General features: G+C 49.6%; 1 protein-coding gene across 1 annotated transcript in view; it reads left to right on the top strand.

The window, feature by feature from the left end:
* The first annotated feature begins 6,590 nt into the window (after nucleotides 1-6,590).
* The window catches only part of PGM2 (phosphoglucomutase 2), a 35,803-nt gene continuing 15,106 nt past the window's right edge, over nucleotides 6,591-27,287 (top strand). The window contains exons 1-8 of the mRNA XM_077279921.1: nucleotides 6,591-7,047; nucleotides 9,839-10,006; nucleotides 12,533-12,639; nucleotides 14,529-14,613; nucleotides 15,673-15,756; nucleotides 16,882-17,075; nucleotides 17,951-18,140; nucleotides 25,348-25,445. Of these exons, the coding sequence (XP_077136036.1) occupies nucleotides 6,973-7,047; nucleotides 9,839-10,006; nucleotides 12,533-12,639; nucleotides 14,529-14,613; nucleotides 15,673-15,756; nucleotides 16,882-17,075; nucleotides 17,951-18,140; nucleotides 25,348-25,445 (1,001 nt within the window). The 5' untranslated portion in view covers nucleotides 6,591-6,972. The remainder of the gene's footprint in view (nucleotides 7,048-9,838; nucleotides 10,007-12,532; nucleotides 12,640-14,528; nucleotides 14,614-15,672; nucleotides 15,757-16,881; nucleotides 17,076-17,950; nucleotides 18,141-25,347; nucleotides 25,446-27,287) is intronic.

The following is a 27,287-nucleotide window of genomic DNA, read 5'->3' as shown; positions in this document are numbered from 1 at the left end:
TTTTTTTTTTCTTTGAGCGCGGCGATCCAGGGGGGGCCCGGGGCAGAGATGCTGGACACAGGGGCAGAGATGCTGGACACAGGGGCAGAGATGCTGGACACAGGGGCAGAGATGCTGGACACAGGGGCAGAGATGCTGGACACAGGGGCAGAATGCTGATACGGGGTATGATGAAAGACATGGGGGCATGACTGGAGACAGATGGGGAAGGATTGGAGACAGATGGGGTAGAATGGAGACACAGGAGGCATGATTGGAGACAAGTGGCAGGATTGCAGACATGGGGGCATGATTGGAGACACTGGGGGCAGGATTGGAGACAGATTGTGCAGGATCATGGGGCAGGATGGATACGATGGAGACAGATGGGTCAGGATGGGGAGATCATATGGGGCAGAATGGGTACTCATGAGGGCAGGATGGGAGAACATATGGCTGACGCCAGGAATGAGACACACGGTGGCCAGGATGGGGAATATTATTACCATAGGGACTAATTTAGGGATATTATTACTGCAGTGATGTATTTATTTTATTTTTTGAGTATACTGTTTTAAATGGGGGGGCGGTCCTGTTACTGTGCAGAGTGACACTATATCGCCTCTTTTTCTTCATGTGGTGTAATGTAGAAGTTGGGAAAAATTAAGTAATGTGTTCTGCAAGCGGAGCTCGAGATAACTGTGTTATTTCCTGCAGAGACAAGTCCTGGCTGGAAGAAGTGATGGCGGTCTGTGCTGGATGAAAGATGAAGGACTTCACCTAGAGACGTCACTGGTGAGTCAGTGTGTTACCTATACACTGACACTATACACTGTATGCTATATACAGAGCTCCTGTGTATAATGTCACCGGTGATCACTGTATTACCTATACACTATATACAGAGCTCCTGTGTATAATGTCACCAGTGATCTCTGTATTACCTCTACACAGACACTGCATACTAAGTACAGATCTCCTGTGAATACTGGCACTTATGGTGATAGTATGGTGCTTGTTTTTTTTTTTATTACTGATCAGAATTGTAGTATTCAGTCACTATGTGGTGGTAATATGTGGTCTGGTCATGGTGCGGTGGTATTTGTTCCTTGTATGTGATATTATTCGGTCACTTTGTGGTGGTAATATGTGGTCTGGACATGGTGTTGCGGTATTTGTTCCTTGTATGTGATATTAATATACCTAAATTCATACCTCCCAACCGTCCTGGATCCCGCGGGACTGTCCTGATTTTGACAGTCAGCCCCGGGATCCCGGGAGGGACATTAGTTGTCCCGCACTACGTGCCTAGGGCGGGGACAATGCAGGGGGCGGCACCTGAGTAACTTAGGTTTGTGGCTGTTTTTTTTTTTTGTTTTTTTTTTATAAAAGCTGCCTCCTGACCGCCCGCGCCCCGCCCCCTGTGCGGCGCTGCCACGCTGAGGGAGAGAGCCTGCAGCAATCAAGAAGAAAGGTCAGCGACTCACTACCTCCTGTGTGTGCACGGAGCTCCGGCTTCTCCTGCTCTTATCTGCTATCCCGGCAGAGAAGGAGAGACGGGGCAGGTGCCGGGACAGTGCAGAGCTGTGAGCAGGAGACTGAAGACTTCAGCAGAGAGCTGCACATGGACATCAGCCGCCCCTGCATCACAGAGGAGATTGTGTGTGTGTGATGTGTGTGATGCTGCATGTGTGTGTGTGTGATGGCTGCGTGTGTGTGTGTGATGGCTGTGTGTGTGTGATGGCTGTGTGTATGTGTGTGTGTGATGGCTGCGTGTGTGTGTGTGTGATGGCTGCGTGTGTATGTGTGATGGCTGCGTGTGTGTGTGATGGCTGTGTGTGTGTGTTATGGCTGCGTGTGTGTGTGTGATGGCTGTGTGTGTGTGTGTGTGATGGCTGCGTGTGTGTGTGTGTGATGGCTGCGTGTGTGTGATGGCTGTGTGTGTGTTATGGCTGCGTGTGTGTGTGTGATGGCTGCGTGTGTGTGTGTGATGGCTGCGTGTGATGTGTGTGATGCTGCATGTGTGTGTGATGGCTGTGTGTGTGTGATGGCTGTGTGTGTGTGTTATGGCTGCGTGTGTGTGTGATGGCTGTGTGTGTGATGGCTGCGTGTGTGTGTGTGATGGCTGCGTGTGTGTGTTGGCTGCGTGTGTGTGTGTGTGATGGCTGCGTGTGTGTGTGTGATGGCTGCGTGTGTGTGTGTGTGATGGCTGCGTGCGTGTGTGTGATGGCTGCGTGTGTGTGTGATGGCTGCGTGTGTGTGTGATGGCTGCGTGTGTGTGTGTGATGGCTGCGTGTGTGTGTGATGGCTGTGTGTGTGTGTTATGGCTGCGTGTGTGTGTGTGTGATGGCTGCGTGTGTGTGTGTGATGGCTGCGTGTGTGTGTGTGTGTGATGGCTGCGTGTGTGTGATGGCTGTGTCTGTGTGTGTGTGATGGCTGCGTGTGATGTGTGTGATGCTGCATGTGTGTGTGTGATGGCTGCGTGTGTGTGTGTGATGGCTGTGTGTGTGTGATGGCTGTGTGTGTGTGTTATGGCTGCGTGTGTGTGTGATGGCTGCGTGTGTGTGTGATGGCTGCGTGTGTGTGTGTGATGGCTGCGTGATGGCTGCGTGTGTGTGTGATGGCTGCGTGTGTGTGTGTGATGGCTGCGTGTGTGATGGCTGCGTGTGTGTATGATGGCTGCGTGTGTGATGCATTTGTGTCAAAGCTGCATGTGTTTGTGAGCTGCGTTTGTGATGCTGCGTGTGTGAGCTGCGTGCGTGTGTGAGCTGCGCGCGTGTGTGAGCTGCGTGCGTGAGCGTGTGTGTGAGCTGCGTGCCTGTGTGTGAGCTGCGTGCCTGTATGTCATTATACAGTATGGAGCATCATGTGTGGTCATTATACAATATGGAGCATCATGTCCGGTCATTATACAGTATGGAGCATCATGTGCAGTCATTAGACAGTATGGAGCATCATGTGCGGTCATTATACAGTATGGAGCATCATGTGCGGCCATTATACAGTATGGAGCATCATATTATTAATTTTTGGAGAACAAAGTCAAAAATGGCCCAAAAAGTACTATTAAACCATGTTTATTAATAGTTCAATTTTGCATATAAGCACATACATAGTACATGTGGAAAAACTTCATATAGTAAAATAACAAGTTGTGACTATATCCTTAGGTGCAACCAGTACACCAGGTTCACAGATCAGGGCACAATAGTAATAGTAATATAATTTATATGTTGCAGCAAAAAATAGCAGTGAACTCCATATAAGTAAGAAGATGCATGGCAGCCAAGACAGGTATTAGCAGCTAACAATAGTGCTGACCGTATGACCATGCATGCATATATACCTTGCAACATATAGAGTATAAAGGAGTAAAAGTTAGTTACCCATAAATGTTCTGGTGAGCCCGTCTGAATCACATGTTTTGGTCACGGATTTGGTCAGTATATATATTAGATCAGGATCCCGTATTAGCCACGCCCCCTGAGGAAGCGGTTATACATAGACGCGAAACGCACGTTGGGGTACACATCCAGGATTCAGACGGGCTCACCAGAACATTTATGGGTAACTAACTTTTACTCCTTTATACTCTATATGTTGCAAGGTATATATGCATGCATGGTCATACGGTCAGCACTATTGTTAGCTGCTAATACCTGTCTTGGCTGCCATGCATCTTCTTACTTATATGGAGTTCACTGCTATTTTTTGCTGCAACATATAAATTATATTACTATTACTATTGTGCCCTGATCTGTGAACCTGGTGTACTGGTTGCACCTAAGGATATAGTCACAACTTGTTATTTTACTATATGAAGTTTTTCCACATGTACTATGTATGTGCTTATATGCAAAATTGAACTATTAATAAACATGATTTAATAGTACTTTTTGGGCCATTTTTGACTCTTTGTTCTCCAAAAATTAATAATATGATTTTGAGTCGCCGTATGTGTATATATTTACTGACGATTGTGTTAAAGTATGGAGCATCATGTGCGGTCATTATACAGTCTGGAGCATCATGTGCGGTCATTATACAGTCTGGAGCATCATGTGCGGTCATTATACAGTATGGAGCATCATGTTGGGTCATTATACAGTATGGAGCATCATGTTGGGTCATCATACAGTATGGAGCATCATGTTGGGTCATCATACAGTATGGAGCATCATGTGCGGTCATTATACAGTATGGAGCATCATGTGCGGTCATTATACAGTATGGAGCATCATGTTGGGTCATTATACAGTATGGAGCATCATGTTGGGTCATCATACAGTATGGAGCATCATGTGCGGTCATTATACAGTGTATGGAGCATCATGTGCGGTCATTATACAGTCTGGAGCATCCTGTGCGGTCATTATACAGTATGGAGCATCATGTGCGGTCATTATACAGTCTGGAGCATCATGTGTGGCCATTATACAGTATGGAGCATCATGTGCGGTCATTATACAGTATGGAGCATCATGTGCGGTCATTATACAGTCTGGAGCATCATGTGTGGCCATTATACAGTATGGAGCATCATGTGCGGTCATTATACAGTATGCAGCATCATGTGCGGTCATTTTACAGTATGGAGCATCATGTGCGGTCATTATACAGTATGGAGCATCATGTGCGGTCATTATACAGTATGCAGCATCATGTGCGGTAATTATACAGTCTGGAGCATCATGTGCGGTCATTATACAGTATGGAGCATCATGTGGGGTCATTATACGGTATGGAGCATCATGTGCAGTCATTATACGGTATGGAGCATCATGTGCAGTCATTATACAGTATGGAGCATCATGTGCGGTCATTATACAGTATGGAGCATCATGTGCAGTCATTATACGGTATGGAGCATCATGTGCGGTCATTATACAGTATGGAGCATCATGTGCGGTCATTATACAGTATGGAGCATCATGTGCGGTCATTATACAGTGTATGGAGCATCATGTGCGGTCATTATACAGTATGGAGCATCATGTGCAGTCATTATACGGTGTGGAGCATCATGTGCGGTCATTATACAGTATGGAGCATCATGTGCGGTCATTATACAGTGTATGGAGCATCATGTGCGGTCATTATACAGTCTGGAGCATCATGTGCGGTCATTATACAGTATGGAGCATCATGTGCGGTCATTATACAGTATGGAGCATCATGTGCGGTCATTATACAGTCTGGAGCATCATGTGTGGCCATTATACAGTATGGAGCATCATGTGCGGTCATTATACAGTATGGAGCATCATGTGCGGTCATTATACAGTATGCAGCATCATGTGCGGTCATTTTACAGTATGGAGCATCATGTGCGGTCATTATACAGTATGGAGCATCATGTGCGGTCATTATACAGTATGCAGCATCATGTGCGGTAATTATACAGTCTGGAGCATCATGTGCGGTCATTATACAGTATGGAGCATCATGTGCGGTCATTTTACAGTATGGAGCATCATGTGCGGTCATTATACAGTATGGAGCATCATGTGCGGTCATTATACAGTATGCAGCATCATGTGCGGTAATTATACAGTCTGGAGCATCATGTGCGGTCATTATACAGTATGGAGCATCATGTGGGGTCATTATACGGTATGGAGCATCATGTGCAGTCATTATACAGTATGGAGCATCATGTGCAGTCATTATACAGTATGGAGCATCATGTGCGGTCATTATACAGTATGGAGCATCATGTGCAGTCATTATACAGTATGGAGCATCATGTGCGGTCATTATACAGTATGGAGCATCATGTGCGGTCATTATACAGTATGGAGCATCATGTGCGGTCATTATACAGTATGGAGCATCATGTGCGGTCATTATACAGTATGGAGCATCATGTGCGGTCATTATACAGTATGGAGCATCATGTGCGGTCATTATACAGTATGGAGCATCATGTGCGGTCATTATACAGTATGGAGCGTCATGTGTGGTCATCGTACAGTATGGAGCACTGTGTGGCCATATTTTTTTTGATTATAATTATTGTATATGAAACAGTGTGATCGGCAGTGCTAAATGGGTGTGGTTGGGACGTGGATATGGGTGTGGCTAATTATGAATGGGTGTGGTCAGAGGCGTGGCCTAAAATTTGCCGCGGCGCGCTAAGCACGCCGCAAACTTCATCCCTCTTTCCCATCTTCAAAAGTTGGGAGGTATGCTAAATTGTATTGCATATTTTAACAAATATTTAGTAGGTTACAGTAGAGTAGGGCCCGGCCAAAAGTGTCTACCGTGTTATGGTGGCGGCTTAAAAAAATCTTTTGGCCAAAACAAAAGCTGCCGGCTATATGTGTGATCTGGTGATGGGAACTGTCAATGTGTGATAGGTGAGAACTGAGAAGTGGAGATTTTTCAAGAGAGAGCGGTGGGACTGTGGACAGTTTGAGGGGTGGAGAGTGGAGGCGGGGCTGGGGTGGAGCCTGGGCGGAGTCTCAAGGGGGCCCCGAAAATGTTGCCAGTATGGGGCCCCGAAATTTCTAGTGGCAGCCCTGCACCCACCTCTTACATCCGGCCCTGCCCCTACTACAGATGGAGCAATGGGAATCACCTCACGCCCCTACAGACACGCAGCTCTCCATATCATACACCGGCGGCCGCCCGTGTGATGCCAGGAGGACCTGAGATGGGCCCGGTGTGCGGTCAGTGGCCCGTAGGCATTTAACCCTTTCGCTCACACCCGTCTGTATGTTGTTTTGCAGCCACTCCCGGTGAGCCTCCTGGCCTGGCGCTGCACCTTGTTACTGTCATCATTTCTCATTGTTATTAAAGTTGTGAAAATGAAAAAAAATGAAGATGTTGCAAATTAGAAACCAACTCCCCGGTAACCAATGACTACGCCACTACCGGCCGCCCACTGCCGTCACGTGCCTGGTCACATGACGCGGTGACGTTCTCGGGGTCGGAAGTGGCCCTGGTGATGAGGACGGGAGATCTGTGAGCAGTGACGGGCGGATCGCTGACATGGCCGGGAAGGGACGCGGAACCGGGGGGAAAGCGCTGGACTCGGCCGCCGCCACCTGGCTCACATGGGACAAGGTGAGGAGGACTCGTCCCGGCCGCCCTGTACTCCGCTGTACCCGACCCTGCAGCCTCCATTCATACCCGTCACTGAGTGACCGCTCTGCGGGGCGGACAGTGCGAGTCGTCTCCGCGGTGACAGAATGATCGGCCGCCGATGTGACCGATTGTCCTTAAACCGAGAGTTACAGAAATAATAACTGATGTTTCGGGCAGGACAGAGTGTGAGTGTGCTGAAAGCGGCAACAATCCCCGGGGCTGGGAACAGCGCATCTAGCGGCGTGTGCAGAGCTGCGGAGCCCCCGGGGACGGGATCTGGGGACAGGTCTGCGGAGCCCCCTCTCTGGGGATGGGATCTGTACAATCACCCCCCCAGAACAACAACAACAACTCCTCCTCCTCCTCCTCCTCCTCCTCCTCCTCCTATCTGTGGCCGCCTCCTCCTCCTCCTATCTGTGGCCGCCTCCTCCTCCTCCTATCTGTGGCCGCCTCCTCCTCCTCCTCCTATCTGTGGCCGCCTCCTCCTCCTCCTCCTCCTCCTCCTCCTCCTCCTCCTCCTCCTCCTCCTCCGATCTGTGGCCGCCTCCTCCTCCGATCTGTGGCCGCCTCCTCCTCCGATCTGTGGCCGCCTCCTCCTCCTCCGATCTGTGGCCGCCTCCTCCTCCTCCGATCTGTGGCCGCCTCCTCCTCCTCCTCCTCCGATCTGTGGCCGCCTCCTCCTCCTCCGATCTGTGGCCGCCTCCTCCTCCTCCTCCGATCTGTGGCCGCCTCCTCCTCCTCCTCCGATCTGTGGCCTCCTCCTCCGATCTGTGGCCGCCGCCTCCTCCTCCTCCTCCGATCTGTGGCCCCCTCCTCCTCCGATCTGTGGCCCCCTCCTCCTCCGATCTGTGGCCCCCTCCTCCTCCTCCTCCTCCTCCTCCTCCGATCTGAGGCCCCCTCCTCCTCCTCCCAGGATCTGTGGCCCTCCTCCTCCTCCTCCTCCTCCCAGGATCTGTGGCCCCCTCCTCCTCCGATCTGTGGCCCCCTCCTCCTCCTCCTCCTCCTCCTCCGATCTGTGGCCCCCTCCTCCTCCTCCTCCTCCCAGGATCTGTGGCTCCCTCCTCCTCTGATGGGATTTGCAGACACTTTTTTTTCTTACTTAAATACATGTCTTTGGGGCTAAAAATAATTCCCCCAATGGGGTTGTATTCCTGATTGTACACGGTTTGCTGCCTACGGCCCGTGTGCTGTACATTGTACTGCGGGATGAGTCCACGGAGGATTCCTCAGCGAGCTCTGTCTGGTGTTACAGTGTGTAACTTGTATCTGTCTCCTCCTCGGCCCTTTGTGCTCATTTATAACCCAACACCCCATGGAGGGAGAGCTGAGCTCATGTGCTCATAAATCCTCTGAGAGGAGCTCGGCTGGCTGCATGCCAGATGACCATTAATGGCGGCCAGAGAGGCGTCAGCACAGGACACAGAGAGGACGGTTACTATGCACATGGGATGTGCCTGCTATTACATCTCCGCCGTATTCCTTAATATGGGCTAAGCTGCAATACCACACACAACCTGTGGACAGGAGTGGTGCTGTTTCTGGAAGAAAAAAAACTCCAAAGCAGCCGCCAGCCCACCCAGATATCAGAGGGAAGTGACGGGCCCCTGTGCTGCCGTATAGCGCTCCCTACAGGTCCGTTTTCGGGGAGAATACCATTCACCATGTATTTGTTAGATTGGCGCTTAGGGCCGATTCAACAAGACGGGCGTTTTATGTATCAGTGTTGATCTAGGCTGGGGTAAGATGTGCCAGATTCATGGAGGCATCTGCCCACCACATGGACGTGGCACATCTTCAGTGTCTGGGGCTGGAGGACGTCTCTCTCTTCATTTACACCTGTTAGGGCATGTGCACACGTTGCAGATTCGCTGCTGTTTTCTATGCGTTGTACAGCACCATGTAAACGTATGGAAAACCAAATCCTCAGTGCACATGCTGCAGAAAATACTGCGTGGAAACGCTGCGGGTTACATTCAGCAGCATGTCAATTCTTTGTGCGGATGCCGCAGCGTTTTACACCTGTTCCATAATTGGAATCCGCAACGTGTGCACATCCTTAGGATGTGGCGACGTCCAGCAGCTTTACCCCGGCTTTCTGCAACAGGCTGATGAATTGACCCCGTGGTGTAGTAATAGTACCATGAGGGCCCATAGACGTCCACGGGAGCCTCAGCACTAGCTGCATAACCCCTAAGGGCCTGTTCACATGCTCAGGATTTTGGCTCCTTTTCTGTGCTATGGAGGGATCCAGATCTCTGGCGGTGCACAAGTAGTACCAGCACATCTGTATAGTGACAGCGCCGTGTTGTCCCATTATATGGGGTCTCCATAAGACGACCTCCTGACGGCAGATTTATTCCCTGAGCCTTCCTAGATGTGTGTGGTATAGAGAAGGTTCCTAGAATCCTCCAGCTTCCAGTGCGGCTCCGCTCCTCTTCTCACCCACATGATTGCGATTCCGGATAACTCCGGGGTTTATCTCATCACTTTTACAGTACGCCTCGATCTGACGCTCAACAGTCACATTGTAGGAGTGACCTTCAGTTCACGCAAACCCTGATGACGTGAGAGGAGCGGAGCAGAGCCGTGCTGGAAGCTGGAGACGACGGCGAGCAGTGAGTGTATTAGTGCGCTGCTCTGTGCTGAGGTCCCGGGATGTCCCCTAATACCCATCATCATTGCCCCGGAATATCACAGCGAGGCCGACTGAGTGAAGCCGCTTCCTCCTGTTCTCTGGACGACTTCATCCGTTTGTTTCTTCCTTTTGCAGAATCCCAAGACATGTGAGCAGGTGAAGAAGCTGGTGTCCGACGGGAACAGAGAGGAGTTGGAGAAATATTTTGGCTCCAGAATGGAGTTCGGGACAGCAGGGCTACGCGCGGCCATGGGGCCTGGGGTGTCTCACATGAACGACCTGACCGTTATCCAGACCACTCAGGTGCTGACTGTTGGATTGTTTTTTCCATGTCTCCACTGCCCTGTGGCAGAGGTGTCAAACTGCATTCCTCGAGGGCCGCCAACAGGTCATGTTTTCAGGATTTCCTTGTATTGCACAGGTGATAATTTAATCACCTGCACAGAATGATTCCAGCACCTTGTGGAATGCTAAGGAAATCCTGAAAGCATGACCTGTTGGCGGCCCTCGAGGAATGCAGTTTGACACCTCTGCTGTACAGCATAGCATGGTGACCTAATATGGCCTCCTGAGCTGGCGGCCACGCGGTGTAATAGGGCACCTCTTGTAGGATCTACACTGAACACATAGACACCCGGAGATGATTGATCCTTCCCTAAAATACAGGGTTATGACTGAGGGTTAGGAGGGTGCTAGGTCCTGATGGGGGGTCTGAGATGAGCCCCACGAGGATACCACCCTCCTTACTGTGCCGTCCCCCGGCCGGACGTCTTTAATTGCCAGGATTTCATTCTAATCAGTATTGTGTATATCACATGAGTTTCCTAATTGGCAGGAAATGAGTGCAAGTCCCCCCTGCCCCAGAGTATTTACTGGGAGCTGTGGTAACACTGGGAAGTGGTTTACTGACTTGTAATTGAGGACAGCAGTTGTGGTAATCGTATTAGGAAAGCGCAACAGCGTGCGATCCGAGCCTTGGGCAAGAACTAATGACCTGAAACCCTTCATGTAACTTGTATATTACAGCTAAGGCTGCGCTCACTACGTATGTGTATGTGTGGAGTGCGCACCCTGCTCGCCACGTGTATGTGTGGGGTGCGCACCCTGCTCGCCACATGTGGGGATGCTGTACTCTCTGCCCTCCACATGTGTATGTGTGGGGTGTGCTCCCTACTCGCCGCCACAGGTGTGTGGGGGGGTGCGCTCCCTGCTCCATCACCACAGGTGTGTGGGGGGGGGTGCGCTCCCTGCTCATCACCACATGTGGGGGGGCGTGCGCTCCCTGCTCGTCGCCACGTGTGTGGGGGTGCGCTCCCTGTTCGTCGCCACGTGTGTGGGGGTGCGCTCCCTGTTCGTCGCCACGTGTGTGGGGGTGCACTCCCTGTTCGTCGCCACGTGTGTGGGGGTGCGCTCCCTGCTCTTCGTCATGTGTGTGGGGGGTTCGCTCCCTGCTCGCCACGTGTGTGTGTGTGTGTGTGTGTGTGTGTGTGTGTGTGTGTGTGTGTGTGTGTGTGTGTGGGGGGGGGGTGCTCCCTGCTCGCCGTCACATGTGTGGGGGGTGCGCCCTTCTCTCTTCTGCCATAGGTTCCCAATAATGTGCAGGCCGCCCGGCTCTTTGCATTGCTCCCCCAGGATCTGGTGTCGGGTTCTGGATGTAGCAGAGCTCTGCTGTTCTGTGCTAGTTGTGTTTCTATCTTTGCTCACTTCTAAACGGTAATTTATTAAATATATCAAAGTGTTTTTGAGCCCTTAAGTAAATAGAGAATAGGTCAAAAGTGTATACTGCTGAGGAAGGTGTATTGTGTCAGTAGGTCTAAAGATTCTCCTAGCAAGCGCCGGCGGGGTCAGGGAGACTTATAGGCCGGGCAATGCCTTCTGGGAAGAAGGTATGCAAATGGGCTAAGTAAAAGAAACCTGGCTCATTAGTGCCACCTAGAGGCAGACACCATTTAAAGGGAACCGGTCACCAGAAAAAATGCTACTAACCTGCAAATATGGGGTTAATCTGCAGGTCAATATAGTTACTAACCTGCCTGACGCCTGCACTTTGCTGAACACTGCGGGGAGGAAATGATCTTTATTCTTCCTGGCAGCGTTCAGGTTTCAGTCACGGGGTGGCAGGGGCACGGGGTCAGTCAGCGCGCTGAGTATACACGGTGGAGGCTGAGAGCCGGCCCCAGTATAGAGCGAGTGTCAGTCAGAGTTTGGGGCTCGGTAACGTTCTGTATTCTTAGGGAGGTGAGCAGGTTAATAAAGGTAACCTGTCACAAGAAAAAAAAAAAACATTAAGTCACCGTCAGCCCTATAATGAGTCTTCTCAAAAAAGAAAAGACTAAAATATGCCTCAAACATTCTTTGGTTTGTTGCCACTTGTTGGTGGGGGGCCGCGTACTGGGTGATGAGGTGAGAGGCTTTTGACAGAGGTCTGAAGGGTAAAGTGTCTCCTTTGGAGCGCGCTGCTCAGCTGTGATGAGCGAGGTAGCCATGAAGCCGCTGTCTCCGGATGGAGGTCTTTCTCTTTTGGAGAAGACCCTGATTTAGCTGATTACCCTAAGTCGTGTGCTGATTTTCCTCACAGGGTCTTATAGTTCATCTGCTTCCTGTAGGGGGCACTAGAGACACGGCCTGCTGCCTCCTCTTGGATTGGACTCCTGTTCCCACATATGTACGCTCTGACTGTACACCGCTCCCCCATCCTCATCTTATGGGGTTAAGACGGAGGGCTCAGGTCATTAGAAGAAACTCCCACATGACGGAAACCTCCAACACTTCTGGTGAAGGCGCTGTTTAGGAACAATCTAATAGAATTCTTGTTTATTTTTTCCTTAGGGTTTCTGCAGATACCTGGAGAAGAAAATCAGTGACCTGAAGAATAGAGGAGTAGTGATTGGCTATGATGCCCGCGCTCACCCAGCAAGTGGAGGCAGCAGTAAGAGGCACGTCACATTGGTCACCATGTACACTACCAGAACTACAGGTCAGATAGTGCCGCAGGAGGCAGCCGCTCGTCTCCCCGTGGGGCCTGTGCCGCAGGAGGCAGCCGCTCGTCTCCCCGTGGGGCCTGTGCCGCAGGAGGCAGCCGCTCGTCTCCCCGTGGGGCCTGTGCCGCAGGAGGCAGCCGCTCGTCTCCCCGTGTGGCCTGTGCCGCAGGAGGCAGCCGCTCGTCTCCCCGTGTGGCCTGTGCCGCAGGAGGCAGCCGCTCGTCTCCCCGTGGGGCCTGTGCCGCAGGAGGCAGCCGCTCGTCTCCCCGTGGGGCCTGTGCCGCAGGAGGCAGCCGCTCGTCTCCCCGTGGGGCCTGTGCCGCAGGAGGCAGCCGCTCGTCTCCCCGTGGGGCCTGTGCCGCAGGAGGCAGCCGCTCGTCTCCCCGTGGGGCCTGTGCCGCAGGAGGCAGCCGCTCGTCTCCCCGTGGGGCCTGTGCCGCAGGAGGCAGCCGCTCGTCTCCCCGTGGGGCCTGTGCCACAGGAGGCAGCCGTTCGTCTCCCCGTGGGGCCTGTGCCGCAGGAGGCAGCCGCTCGTCTCCCCGTGGGGCCTGTGCCACAGGAGGCAGCCGCTCGTCTCCCCGTGGGGCCTGTGCCGCAGGAGGCAGCCGCTCGTCTCCCTGTGGGGCCTGTTCTGCAAGGTGGAATGGCTGCAGGTCATAGGTCAGAAGACAGTAACCCTGCACAGTCCTCGGTGTAGTTCCTAGGCTGACTCCGGCCCATTGGAGCCAATTCTCGTTTTTGCTTTTTCCTCTTTTTGCAAAAGCCATCACTTTTTTATTTTGTGGTGAATGTAGCGCTGCGGGTTGTAGTTCTGAATGTGACCATTCACTTTTACATATAAGATACCGAAAAAACAGAGGAAGAAAATGATAAGTCTGTATAAATTGTGAAGAAGCACAATGTCACCGCTGTCTTCTGGGTTCTGTTTTAACGGCGTTCAGTTTTCCGTTCTCAATAGGGATAAGGAAGAAAGGAGGTCGGTGCCGAGGGAAAGGGGTCACCCCAAGCATGCGAGCACACCGTGTCTGAGAAACTAGATCCATGCTGAAAAAGAGGGGTCACCGAATGTAACGCAAAGAAGGATTGGATTCATAACAACACATGCAAAAAACAGACGATTTATAAACAATAAATGGTTAAATAACAAGTTATGCCCCCAATATGGCAGTAACAACTTCTAACACTTTTCTGTTCCCCTTGGAGCTGTGTGTTTTTTTTTTTTTGCTGATTGAATTGATGTTATTTTACTGTGCATAAAATATTTTGATCTCTTTTCATTCAAGTCTATGGGGAGGTGAGGTGACCATAAAAAAACTATTCTGGCATTTATTTTATTTTATTTTTTTTTAAGTGTAACACATGGATTAAATAATTGAATGAAATCTGCTCTCTTAGTAGTAAAGACCCTGTTTAAAAAAAGCAGCAGTTTTCTAGTTCAGTCAAACCCCCCCCCCCCCCCCCGATGTGTGCATGAGATTCCTGAGATCTCCGAGCTTTTGCTCGTTCTGTAAAACGCAGCTTAAAATTTGCATAAAAAATCAGCAGGCCCTCCGTGTGTGAACACAGCCTTCCATGTACTATTGCTACGTGTTGTTGTCCCCCCAGGTCAGTGTGGACGGTCGCCTACACATGCCACTTACACCATATTGTTGGATTTGTTAAAGCTTTCATGGATCTGTGTTTTTGACTTGTATCTTTTTATCCTTTTAATCTAATATCTATCTATCTCCCCCCAGCCCTCGCCTTGTGGAGTGGACGCCCCCTTTGCAGGCGTTGCTATCTCTCGGTGCGGTATGAGTCGGCTTGGGTCGTCGGAGACTGAATTTAACCCTTTATTTCTCCAGGTTTGCAAGACTCGCTGCCAGCACCTTTGTCAGTCAGGGCATCCCAGTCTACCTCTTCTCCGGGATCACGCCGACACCATTCGTGGTAAGTTCCTTTAAAGGCACGTTCACATCTTCTATGGTGATGTCTTTGGACTAGGATGTCATCACTTTATGACCAGGGGGGATCTGAGCTCTGGGCCTCCCACTAATATCAATTAAAGGGGTTTTCTGGTTTAAAAAAAAAAAAAAAAAGCATTCGTTGCTTTACTCCACCTCCCTGGGTGCAGCACGGAGTCTGTGCCGCTGCTCCCCCCAGTGTTTGTCTGCAGCGCTGACGTCACATGTGCAGCCAATCTGAGCTCCGCAGCCTTGTGGCAACAACTCTGTTTTAGTTGATGTAGGACAAAACCGATGACAGGTTCCCTTTAAGTCCTGTTTCCCGTATGCAGTGGCGCTCTCTGCACCTGGCGTTGCTGGCAATGGCAGACCTGACTATGGGCAGGTCCCCTGTACAGGACATAAGGCACCAATAAAACCAGCAGGTGACAGGCTGGCGAGGGGGCCCTGCGCCCACCAGGGGGTGCTGCTCATAGGTGTATACAGTGCTGTGACGGGAGCAAGATTGCTGGAGGGAGAGTGCCAGTGCTGGCAGAAGGTGGGGAAGGGTCTGATATATGGAGGTGTGAGCTCCACACTCCTTTTACCTGAGAACATGGCTGTAATATAATATCTATGAATGTCTTGTGGCCCGCTGATATTATCTGTCAGGTTTTTGCTTTGTAGTCTGAGGGCAGCATGATACAGGGGCTGAGACACTGATTTCAACAATGTGTCACTTATTAGGCTGTGTGCTGCTGTTTCAATACAATGAGTGTTTTATCGTCAGGAGATTATTACTGCCCGGACTGGTGCCAATCTGAGACCCGGTCTGACCACACAGAAAGATGTGAGGGCGGCATCACCTTTCTGAGCTCTGCTTCATACTAAGAACTCTGGTTGTGTCACAACTGCTGCACTCAGTAAACTAAGCAATACATCACTGGAATCAGGGTCTCTGTCCCTACATCATGCTGCTCTCAGATAAGGTAGCAAAACCTGCTGACAGATTCCCTTTTAGTTCTTCTCGCTGTATAGTCGGGTAACTATTTCTTTCCTTTTCTAGCCGTATACCGTGATTCATCTTAATCTGTGTGCAGGGATTATGGTGACTGCCTCCCACAATCCCAAGCAGGACAATGGATACAAGGTAGGAGCAGAGTTTCTATACACCCTGGCTTATGTCCGGAGGAAGGACACAATCATTTGTTCCTGTCTACGGTTTATCTATTGTATTCTGCATGGGGGCAAATATCCACAGCCTGCATGACGTTGTTTCCAGTGGGTTAGTGTTACCGGCACCTTTTTGACAAAGAGGAAAAAAAATGTTTGTTTTTTTTTTTGTATGAATTCCCGGTGCTGTTCCCTGCACAGGCTGCAGTGCGTCCGCTCCGCTCTGCTTTACCCTCCTATACAGCTCCTGTGTGACGTCCTCTCTGCTCTACACACTGCCTCCATCTGTGACTGCCCCCCCCCCCCACTGCGGACACTGTGTGCTCCACTCCCATCTCTAATCATTGCCCATTACATTATTTTCTGGGGGGTCCGCACTCCCTCAGTGCTGGATATCAGTGGTTGAGGAGGATTGGGCCTGTTGGATTATAACATGCCCGCTCTTGCTTCCTGGCAGTTCCTTTGACCTTCTCCCTAGTGAGAACACATGCACGCTCAGCAGAGTGTTGTGGGCATATTTATAATGGGTGCAAACTGTAAAGCGCTGCAGAATATGTTAGCGCTATACAAAAATAAAAGATTATTATTTTAGATTATTATTATTATTATCTATGGGGGATTTGGGATGAGTAGCTATTGGCCCAATGAGTAATTGGTTAAGAGTGTCTTCAGTTTTCTGGCCACCTTAAGGCGTACTTGTAATCTCAGGTGACTGTCTTGTGTGTACTTGTGGACTCTGCCCATTACCTGACCTGTATCCTGCATTTGTCACCAGCTTTCTGCTCTGCAGTCTTTGTCTCTGATTTTCAGTTGTCTCTGAGCTGGTGGGGGGAGACTGGCTGTTATAAGAGCACGGAGATATGAGAGATTCCCACTCGTCTGTCTCTATGTACTGAGCAGTGTAGCTGTAAATGCAGCCCCCGCTCTGCCTACACAAAGCCCCTAATGTCCCCTCACGTCTAGTTCTGCAGGTGCCAAGTACGGATTCACCCACCAGCTCAGACTTGTAAAGAAAGCCGTCCCCTCACCGCAGACGAGTCCGGTGGATGACCTGTCCCTCCTCCTATACATCCCGCTACGTTGTATCATTATGTCTTATCAGGTTTATTGGGAGAACGGAGCTCAGATCATTTCTCCGCATGACAAAGGTATCGCTCTTGCCATCGAGGAGAATCTGGAGCCATGGCCTCAAGCCTGGGACGACGCTCTCATCGATGGCAGCCCCCTCCTTAAAGATCCCTACTGCTCCATAAACAAGGATTATTTTTCTGACATACAGACACATTGCTACCACAGGTAAGGGGGGCTCAGCTGGAAACACTCTAATAATAAGAGACAATAAGGGGCTTCACCCCTCCTACTCATGGACGCTCAGTATGGCAGAGCATGCATGTGTACTTAAAAGGGAGAGGGGCGCAAGCTGCTGCCAGCACTTCTGGCGGTGACTTTTCTTGCTTAAATGGGTATTTCCCTTTTATTTTTCTAATACTACCTATTAATCATGGTTGTGTTATAAATAATAAACTCTGGCTTCAGCTGGGGGTCTGCACCGCTGCTTCAGTGATTGTGTGCAGGCTGATGATCTCACGATAACTGTGGTATAGCCAATCATTGGGCTAAGCGGAGGACTGTGCAAGCTGCTGAGCCCAGTGATTGGCTGCAGCGCTGCTATTGTGATGTCATCAGCCTGCACACAATCACTGGAGCAGCAGCAGAGACGCAGTGCTGGGCCTGGGGGTGCTGGGGACTAGCTGCTATTTTTAATACCACCAGGATGAATTCAGTACAAAAGTTGAAAGTAGAAAATTCCTTTAAGAACAACAGAATCTTGCACATTACAATCCACCTGCCTGATCATTCTCCCACCGACATCTGTCCGCAGAGGGGTCAGGAGGCTTCCGTCTATGTAGATGGTGGCCTGGTGCCTCTTACACATAATGTATACCCACCCTTATTACAAAGAACATGGGGATAATACATGGAATTAACTGTTCCCAGGACTAATGACGGTCCTAGTGTTTGGACCCCCATTGATCACCGAAATGTAAAGGCGCTGGGGCACATGGCCTTTTATTTTGCTCATTACTTGTTACCATAGATGCTGTTTTGTCTGTATAAATGTGTATTTTCTGTGTCATATTTCTTGCCCTGATCCCGTCTCTTTGTTTCAGAGACATAAACCAGACGTCAAAGCTGAAGTTCGTGCACACGTCTGTCCATGGCGTAGGCCACCAGTTTGTCCAGTCTGCATTCCAGGCTTTCAGCTTCAGCCCCCCACTCGCTGTCGCTGAGCAAAAGGACCCGGATCCTGAGTTTCCTACAGTGAAATACCCGAATCCTGAAGAGGGCAAAGGAGTCCTGGTATAAGCACTTATCTCTGTCCTTCCCTTCCTTCTCGTCCTCTGCCCTCTCTCTCCTTCCTTCTCCTCCTTTGCCCTCTTTCTCCTTACTTCTCCTCCTCTGCCCTCTCTCTCCTTCCTTCTCCTCCTCTGCCCTCTCTGTCCTTCCTTCTCCGCCTCTGCCCTCTTTCTCCTTACTTCTCCTCTGCCCTCTCTCTCCTTCCTTCTCCTCCTCTGCCCTCTCTGTCCTTCCTTCTCCGCCTCTGTCCCCTCTCTCCTTCCTTCTCCTCCTCTGCCCTCTCTCTAATTCCTTCTCCGCCTCTGTCCTCTCTCTCCTTCCTTCTACTCCTCTGCCCTGTCTCCTTCCTTCTCCTCCTCTGTGCTCTCTCTCCTTCCTTCTCCTCCTCTGCCCTCTCTGTCCTTCCTTCTCCTCCTCTGTGCTCTCTCTCCTTCCTTCTCCTCTGCCTTCTCTCTCCTTCCTTCTCTCTCCTTCCTTCTCCTCCTCCTGCCCTGTCTCCTTCCTTCTCCTCCTCCTGCCTTCTCTTTCCTTCTCCTCCTCTGCCCTCTCTCTCTCCTTCCTTCTCCGCCTCTGTCCTCTCTCTCCTTCCTTCTCCTCCTCTGCCCTCTCTCTCCTTCCTTCTCCTCCTCTGCCCTCTCTCCTTCCTTCTCCTCCTCTGCCCTCTCTCCTTCCTTCTCCTCCTCTGCCCTCTCTCCTTCCTTCTCCTCCTCTGCCCTCTCTCCTTCCTTCTCCTCCTCTGCCCTCTCTCCTTCCGCCTCTGTCCCCTCTCTCCTTCCTTCTCCGCCTCTGCCCTCTCTCTAATTCCTTCTCCGCCTCTGTCCTCTCTCTCCTTCCTTCTACTCCTCTGCCCTGTCTCCTTCCTTCTCCTCCTCTGTGCTCTCTCTCCTTCCTTCTCCTCCTCTGCCCTCTCTGTCCTTCCTTCTCCTCCTCTGTGCTTTCTCTCCTTCCTTCTCCTCTGCCTTCTCTCTCCTTCATTCTCTCTCCTTCCTTCTCCTCCTCCTGCCCTGTCTCCTTCCTTCTCCTCCTCCTGCCTTCTCCTTCCTTCTCCTCCTCTGCCCTCTCTCTCCTTCCTTCTCCGCCTCTGTCCTCTCTCTCCTTCCTTCTCCTCCTCTGCCCTCTCTCTCCTTCCTTCTCCTCCTCTGCCCTCTCTCCTTCCTTCTCCTCCTCTGCCCTCTCTCCTTCCTTCTCCTCCTCTGCCCTCTCTCCTTCCTTCTCCTCCTCTGCCTTCTCTCTCCTTCCTTCTCCTCCTCTGCCTTCTCTCTCCTTCCTTCTCTGCCTTCTCTCTCCTTCCTTCCTCCTCTGCCTTCTCTCTCCTTCCTTCTTCTCCTCTGCCCTCTCTCTCCTTCCTTCTCCTCTGCCCTCTCTCTCCTTCCTTCTCCTCTGCCTTTTCTCTCCTTCCTTCTCCTCCTCTGCCTTCTCTCTCCTTCCTTCTCCCTCCTTCCTTCTCCTCCTCTGCCTTTTCTCTCCTTCCTTCTCCTCCTCCTCTGCCTTTTCTCTCCTTCCTTGTCCTCCTTTGCCTTCTCTCTACTTCCTTCTCCTCCTCTGCCTTCTCTCTACTTCCTTCTCCTCCTCTGCCTTCTCTCTACTTCCTTCTCCTCCTCTGCCTTCTCTCTACTTCCTTCTCCTCCTCTGCCTTCTCTCTACTTCCTTCTCCTCCTCTGCCTTCTCTCTACTTCCTTCTCCTCCTCTGCCTTCTCTCTACTTCCTTCTCCTCCTCTGCCTTCTCTCTCCTTCCTTCTCCTCCTCTGCCTTCTCTCTCCTTCCTTCTCCTCCTCTGCCTTCTCTCTCCTTCCTTCTCCTCCTCTGCCTTCTCTCTCCTTCCTTCTCTTCTGCCTTCTCTCTCCTTCCTTTTTCTTTCTCTGCCCTCTCTATCCTTCCTTCTCTTCTACCTTCTCTCTCCTTCCTTTTTCTTTCTCTGCCCTCTTTATCCTTCCTTCTCCCCCTGTCTTCTCCCTCCTTCCTACTCCACCTCTGCCCTCTCTCTCCTTCCTGTTCCACCTCTGTTCTCCCTCCTTCCTTCTCCCCCTCTATTCTCCCTCCTTCCTGCTCCCCCTCTGACTTCTCCCTCCTTCCTGCTCCCCCTCTGTCCTCCCTCCTTCCTTCTCCCCCTCTGTCATCTCTCTTTCCTTCTCCTCCTCTGTCCTCCCTCCTTCCTGCTCCCCCTCTGTCCTCCCTCCTTCCTGCTCCCTCTCTGTCCTGTTCCTCGTCTGTCCTCTACCCTTCCGGCTCCTCCTCTTTCCTTTACCCTTCCTGTTCCCCCTCTGCCCGTTCTCTCCTTCCTGCTCCCCCTCTGTCCTCTCTCCTTCCTGCTCCCCCTCTGTTCTCTACCCTTCCTCCCTCCCTCCTCTGCCCTCTCTCTCCTTCCTCCCTCCTCCTCTGCCCTCTCTCTCCTTCCTCCCTCCTCCTCTGCCCTCTCTCGCCTTCCTCCCTCCTCCTCTGCCCTCTCTCGCCTTCCTTCTCCTCCTCTGCCCTCTCTCTGCTTCCTCCCTCCCTCCTCTGCCCTCTCTCTCCTTCCTCCCTCCTCCTCTGCCCTCTCTCTCCTTTCTTCTCCTCCTCTGTCCTCTCTCTCCTTTCTTCTCCTCCTCTGTCCTCTCTCTCCTTCCTCCCTCCTCCTCTGCCCTCTCTCTGCTACCTTCTCCCCCTCTGTCCGAGTCCAAGATCCAACATATGAAGATTAGAAGAGTCAGGTCCTATATGTATTAATCCCAGTCCTCCTCAGTGTCCCAGTATAGAGCAGACAAGCAAAGCCCACTCCATGTCCCCAGTCCTACCTCTTCATCCGAGGGTGGAGGGCCACACAGAGATGTCTCCTGATTTCTGGGATAAGGAGCCTGCAGAAAGTAGTTAGTTCTGCTAATCTGGCTGAGATTGTCGTCCATTCACTCTCCGATCATATATCCTGTGAATAATGATAACTTGTACATGTATACCGCGCCACCACCTGCTGATGATTGTAGCACTTTCAAGACCGTGTCTGATATAGTTTGACATACCCCTATAATTTGCACCTTTTTTTTTACTTGAAGCTAAATCCCCTTTTTTCCTTGCTCTGTTTTGTAATTCAGTCCTGGTGGGGGCTAGAAATATTGGTTTAGGTGAAACAAACACTAGAGGTAACAGGGACTTTGGTTTTTCTCAGTGTCCTTAGATGTAGTTGTATTAGCCAGAGGCATGAAACCTAAAGGTACCGTCAGCGACGCTGCAGCGATATAGACAACGAGCCGATCGCTGCAGCGTCGCTGTTTAGGTCGCTGGGGAGCTGTCACACAGACAGCTCTCTCCAGCAACCAACGATCAGGGGAACGACTTCAGCATCGTTGAAACTGTCTTCAATGCTGCCGAAGTCCCCCTGCAGCACCCGGGTAACCAGGGTAAACATCGGGTTACTAAGTGCAGTTCCGCGCTTAGTAACCCGATATTTACCCTGGTTACCATTGTAAAAGTAAAAAAAAAACACTACATACTCACCTTCTGATGTCTGTCACGTCCCCCGGCGTCCGCGCTGCTGCTCAGAGCTTCCTGCACTGAATGTGTCAGCGCCGGCCGTAAAGCAGAGCACAGCGGTGACGTCACCCGATATTTACCCTGGTTACAAGTGAACACATCGCTGTATTGGCGTCACACACGCCGATCCAGCGATGACAGCGGGTGATCAGCGACGAAATAAAGTTCTGGCCTTCTAGCTCTGACCAGCGATATCACAGCGGGATCCAGATCGCTGCTGCGTGTCAAACACAACGAGATCGCTATCCAGGACGCTGCAACGTCACGGATCGTTGTCGTTCTCGCTGCAAAGTCGCTTAGTGTGAAGGTACCTTAAGCCTCTTACAGAACAAAAGAAACTATCCCCAAGTACTGCCCAGGAGAGGTCGCTGCCCTGTAACTCAATGTGTGGGCCTTTCAGGAGCCTGGTGACATGTCCAGGGCTGAATGTCGGGCCAGAAGCTCCTCTGCAGACAGCATGTTGTGGGGTGAGTTCCCCCGATCAGTGTTGTGCAGGGCTAATTTACACACTTCTCTCCCATGGAGCATTGCCTGTATAACTCTCTGCTCAGCTGGTCTCTTTAAAGAGAAATGGTCCTTCTCCACAAGTTGCCCCAAGGGCAGGGTGTCGTAACCAGCCAGATTATGTACCCAGCCAGACTGAGCTGCATGCTGATGAGGGCACACACCCAGACCTGGCAGCTACCTCTCCTACGTGGTACTACCTCTCCTACGTGGTACTACCTCTCCTACGTGGTACTACCTCTCCTACGTGGTACTACCTCTCCTACGTGGTACTACCTCTCCTACGTGGTACTACCTCTCCTACGTGGTACTACCTCTCCTACGTGGTACTACCTCTCCTACGTGGTACTACCTCTCCTACGTGGTACTACCTCTCCTACGTGGTACTACCTCTCCTACGTGGTACTACCTCTCCTACGTGGTACTACCTCTCCTACGTGGTACTACCTCTCCTACGTGGTACTTGTGGACACTTTCTTTCATTCTGCAAGGGAGTTCGCCCACTTATATAGCGTATATAGCACTATATAGCGTCACCGGTAAGACTCCATGCTCTGCCTCCCTCTTGAAAGGTGTTCTCAGAGAAAGTGTCCAAAAAGACCCCCATCACATATTTCAAGCTGCTACCGGTCCTAACCACACGTCTCTAGTGATGTCCGGATGAGGAGCGGCGTTTTGAACAGGCATAGCGGCTCACTGAGCCTGACAGCTTTCCAACGGGACTCGGAACAAGGACTGAAACAAATTTTCAGTCCGTTCGGATTAAATCCTTGTAATCCATCATTATTTCCACAGCCTTATTTTACAGTTCAGGTACAATCCATTACTAATCTGCCGTAAACCCTCTATTTGTTGGTGACTACATTTGCAGTGTCTGTCCACCAGATGGCAGTGTGGAGTAGTAGGTAATGACGGCTATTGCGGAGCGCTGTGCTGCCGTCGGCCCCATCCACATGAGTGGAGCGCTGTGCTCCGGCCCAGACAGTCATACGGGGAACTGTCGCCCCCATTCTCATGATTTTTGTTTTTGTAGCCATTTTCTGAGGCCTGTAGCGTTTTCATTTTTTGATCGATTGTGCTGTGTGATTGATTGCTTGAGCTTTGGTGTGGCAAACCGAGGTTGATACTGGTACCGTGTCGGGGGAGATTCAATGTTTGATCGCCTCTTGTTGTATTTTTTAATGGAGTTGAGGCAACGGAAATAACGTAATTCTTTTCAATTTATTTGTCTTTTTAGTATGTTTACCAATAAGGTTACTTTTTTTTTTTTAAGTTCAGACTATTCACGGCAATACCACATGTTAATTTGTTTACTTTTTGTATATTCTTATACTTTATTTTTCATATTTATAAAAGCTGTTTTGTTTTTTTTAACCTCTTCACAACCTATGAAGTATAGTTACATCATAGTTCGTGTCCCTTCCTTTGATGCTGGCTCCAGTGCTGAGCCCACTAACAGCCTCGGGTGGAATAACGATCCACCCACACCTGTTAACATGTTAAATGCCACTGTCAATCTCCGACAGCGGCATTTAACTCAAGCAAACAGGACGTGCATCACCTAGCGCCCGGCTCCTAAAGGGACAATTGGAGCAGGTTAAAAGTAGAAAAAAAAGTTTAAAAGAAATGAAACAAAATAAAAAAATATATATAAAAGGTCAAATCGCCCCCCTTTAGCCCCATTCAAAATTAAAGCCATTAAAAAAAAAATCAAAAATACACATTTGTAGTTGCTGTGTTCATAAATGTCCAATCTGTCAAAATATGAAAACAATCCGATCGGTAAACGGCGTAATGAGAAAAAAAAAATTAAACCGTCAGAATTACGTTTTTTTTGGTCGCCCTAACATTGCAATAACGGGCGATCAAAAGATTGTACCCCACAATGGTATCCATAAAAATTTCAGCTCGGCACGCAAAAAATAAGCCCTCACCCAACCCCAGATCCCGACAAATGGAGTCGCTGTGTGTCTTGGAAAATGGTGGTATTTTTTTTTTTTCCTTACAAAATTTTGGATTTTTTCACCACTTAAATAAAAAAGAACCTAGACATGTTTGGTGTCTGTGAACTCGTAATGACCTGGAGAATCATATTGGCAGGTCAGTTTTAGCATTTAGTGAACCTGGTTAAAAAAAGAAAAAAAGTTTGCTCATTTTATTGCAATTTCACCGCGCTTGGAATTTTCCTCCCGGTATCCAGTACACGATATGGTAAAATCAATGGTGTCTTTCAAAAGTTCAACTTGCCCTCACTCGGCCATATTGCCGGAAAAATAAGTTATGGCTCTGGGAAGAAGGTGAGCAAAAGACGAAAACGGAAAATCTGAAGGTCGTGAAGGCGTCAAGGGGAATTACATTTTTGATTGTTCCATCACTTATACTTTATGCCGCAGTGTTACAGTATACAGTGAAATCGCGATTCTCCTATGGTTGTTTTGGCTGAGCTTCCCAGGAGGTCCAAGTTAGCCTTTACAGGGGTCTTGAGCTGCTATTGGAACTCATACCGATGTCCCATTTAAATAATGGTTTTATATAAAGCAGCAGAGATCGGAGCGTGCTCTGGCCGCTGCTGGTACAGCCAGATGTCAGCTATGTAACACAGACTGCATCTGTCTAGTATGGTACAGGTCCTCACCAAACATGGTGACAGGGATCTGTGACGGAATATTATATCATGTGTGAAGAAGGGGTTAAAAAGATCTGTTGAGGCTGTGAGAATGGCTGTGTAATTCTGATATTAGGCTGAGCATTTTATGAGTCCAGGTATAGAGGGAAATGGCTCCTGAGTTCAGTATCTTCAGCCCCTGTCCACAGCCTGACTGACAGCTGCAGCCTGTACTGATCGGTGTGAGATCTCAGCAGGGAGGAGGTGCACTGAGGAGGCCGAGCGGGAGGAGACTGAGGTTAAACCTTCACCGCAGCCTCCTCCGGTCTAAGAGATCTATTTAATAATGTATGCAGTTTGCTTTGAAATCTGGTGACAGATCCATTTTCAAGTTGAACCTTTAGTACAGCGCTATATAATGATCACACGGCCATTGCAATTATTTTCCCAGCATCCCCTTAACGGGAGTGGATCCTGTGTGTAAGTACATGACATTTACCTGGAGCATTAATGGCGCAGTATGAATACCAGCGACGTATATCTCAGGCTGATGGTGTCACCGGCTGCTTATCTCCTCTTTAATTGCGTCTTTTGCAGAAATTGTCCTTTAAGTTGGCTGATAAAGAAGGAGCCAGCATTATCCTGGCAAATGACCCCGATGCCGACCGGCTGGCTGTGGCGGAGAAACAGGAGAGGTGAGAACAGAACCGGTGTTCTACATGATTGGCGCTTTGCTGTAGATCGCCTGCAGGCCTCGTACCTGTACTGGTTAGGTCTCCATAGATCTAGATCAGTACTGTCAGTGAGGAGTCATGGGATAGATGAAGCCATCTTCTGTCTTGTGCACTTTATTCAGACATTGTTCTGTCTTCAGTATAATTCTTTATGTAGAAGTTTCACAATAAAAGGCAAAATGTCGATGCAGATTTCCCCGTACATGTAATTCTTTAGGGGGCACTGCTGTCACTTATTAGGCTTCCTTCTTATACATATTTTTGCTTATTTTTGGAGGGGTTCTTAATGCACTTTGTTTTTCAAGTTTTTTGTGCATATAATAAATATATGTATATATATATATATATATATATATATATATATATATATATATATATATATATATATATATATATATATCTAATATATAAAGCTGTGTGTATGTGTGTGTGTGTGTATATGTCCGGGATTGGCATCTGAACCGTCGCAGCTACAGCCACAAAATTTTGCACAGTCACACGTCTGGGCCCCGAGAGCGTCATAGGCTATGTTGTGAGGTGAAATTTTAACCCCGCGCTTTCCAATTCACCAAACAATTTTGCCCCTATCTACATAATGGGGAAAAAATGAAAGGAAAAGTGTTGGAGGCAAATTAACAGCTGCCAGATGTGAACAAGGGGGACTTAAAGAGTGAGAGCGATGGCGCCAAAGAGTATATACTGTACAGTTGCTAAGGTGGGGCCCAGACATGGGATAATCACCACACCACCACGGGGATATGAACACACACACAAAATGCGCCACACACTACCACGTGCTCGAACACATATACCACCCTCAGCGCACATTTCACCACACATACACCAACCTCACCACATAAAAGTCAAAACACAAAAGTCGCCGCTCAAAACTCGCCACGCGCAAAACTCTCCACATGCAAAACTCGCCACACGTGCAAAACTCACCTCATGGAAAACTCGCCACACGCAAAACTTGCACACGCGGAAAAATTGCCACATGCACAAAAGTTGCAACACATGCAAAAGTTGCCTCACACAAAACTTGCACATACTCAAAAGGCACCACACATAAAACTCGCCACGCGCAAAACTCGCCATGCACAAAACTTGCTGCACACAACTTGCTACACTATCCTGTCACATGCAACTCGACACACAAAAAGTTGCTACACGCATGTCGCCACACAAAACTCATCTCACAAAAGTCGCTACATGCATGTCGCCACACGCAACTCAACACACACAACTTGACACACGAAACTCGCCCTAAAACACACACAAGTCTGGTATTATCCTTCAAAAATAAAAATCTGATTTAATAAGCTGACAAACTACAAGAGCAACAAATGTACCATATAGGAATCCGGCAGCTGTCAGTCACATGACCAGTCTATTATGTGTATGTGTGAGCTAATATATACTGCCAGGGGGTGGGCTTACTGTTGGCTGGGGATTTATCAGGCTGCCAATTTAGCTTACAAATACTGAGGTAAAAATACTGACCAAATAACGTGTGAACGAGGTCTAATACAGGAGGGGATGACATACAGATATATACTATATACAGGAGGAGATGACACACAGGTATATACTATTTACAGGGGAGATGACACACAGGTATATAATATATACAGGAGGAGATGACACACAGATATATACTATATACAGGAGAGATGACACACAGGTATATACTATATAGAGGAGGAGATGACATACAGGTACATACTATATACAGGAGGAGATGACACACAGGTATATACTATATACAGGAGCAGATTACCTACAGGTATATAGTATATACAG

This window comes from Ranitomeya variabilis, chromosome 1, assembly GCF_051348905.1.
Source record: "Ranitomeya variabilis isolate aRanVar5 chromosome 1, aRanVar5.hap1, whole genome shotgun sequence".
Lineage (NCBI taxonomy): Eukaryota > Metazoa > Chordata > Amphibia > Anura > Dendrobatidae > Ranitomeya > Ranitomeya variabilis.
Note: the sequence above shows the minus strand (reverse complement) of the source record. Positions and strands in the feature narration are given on the sequence as shown.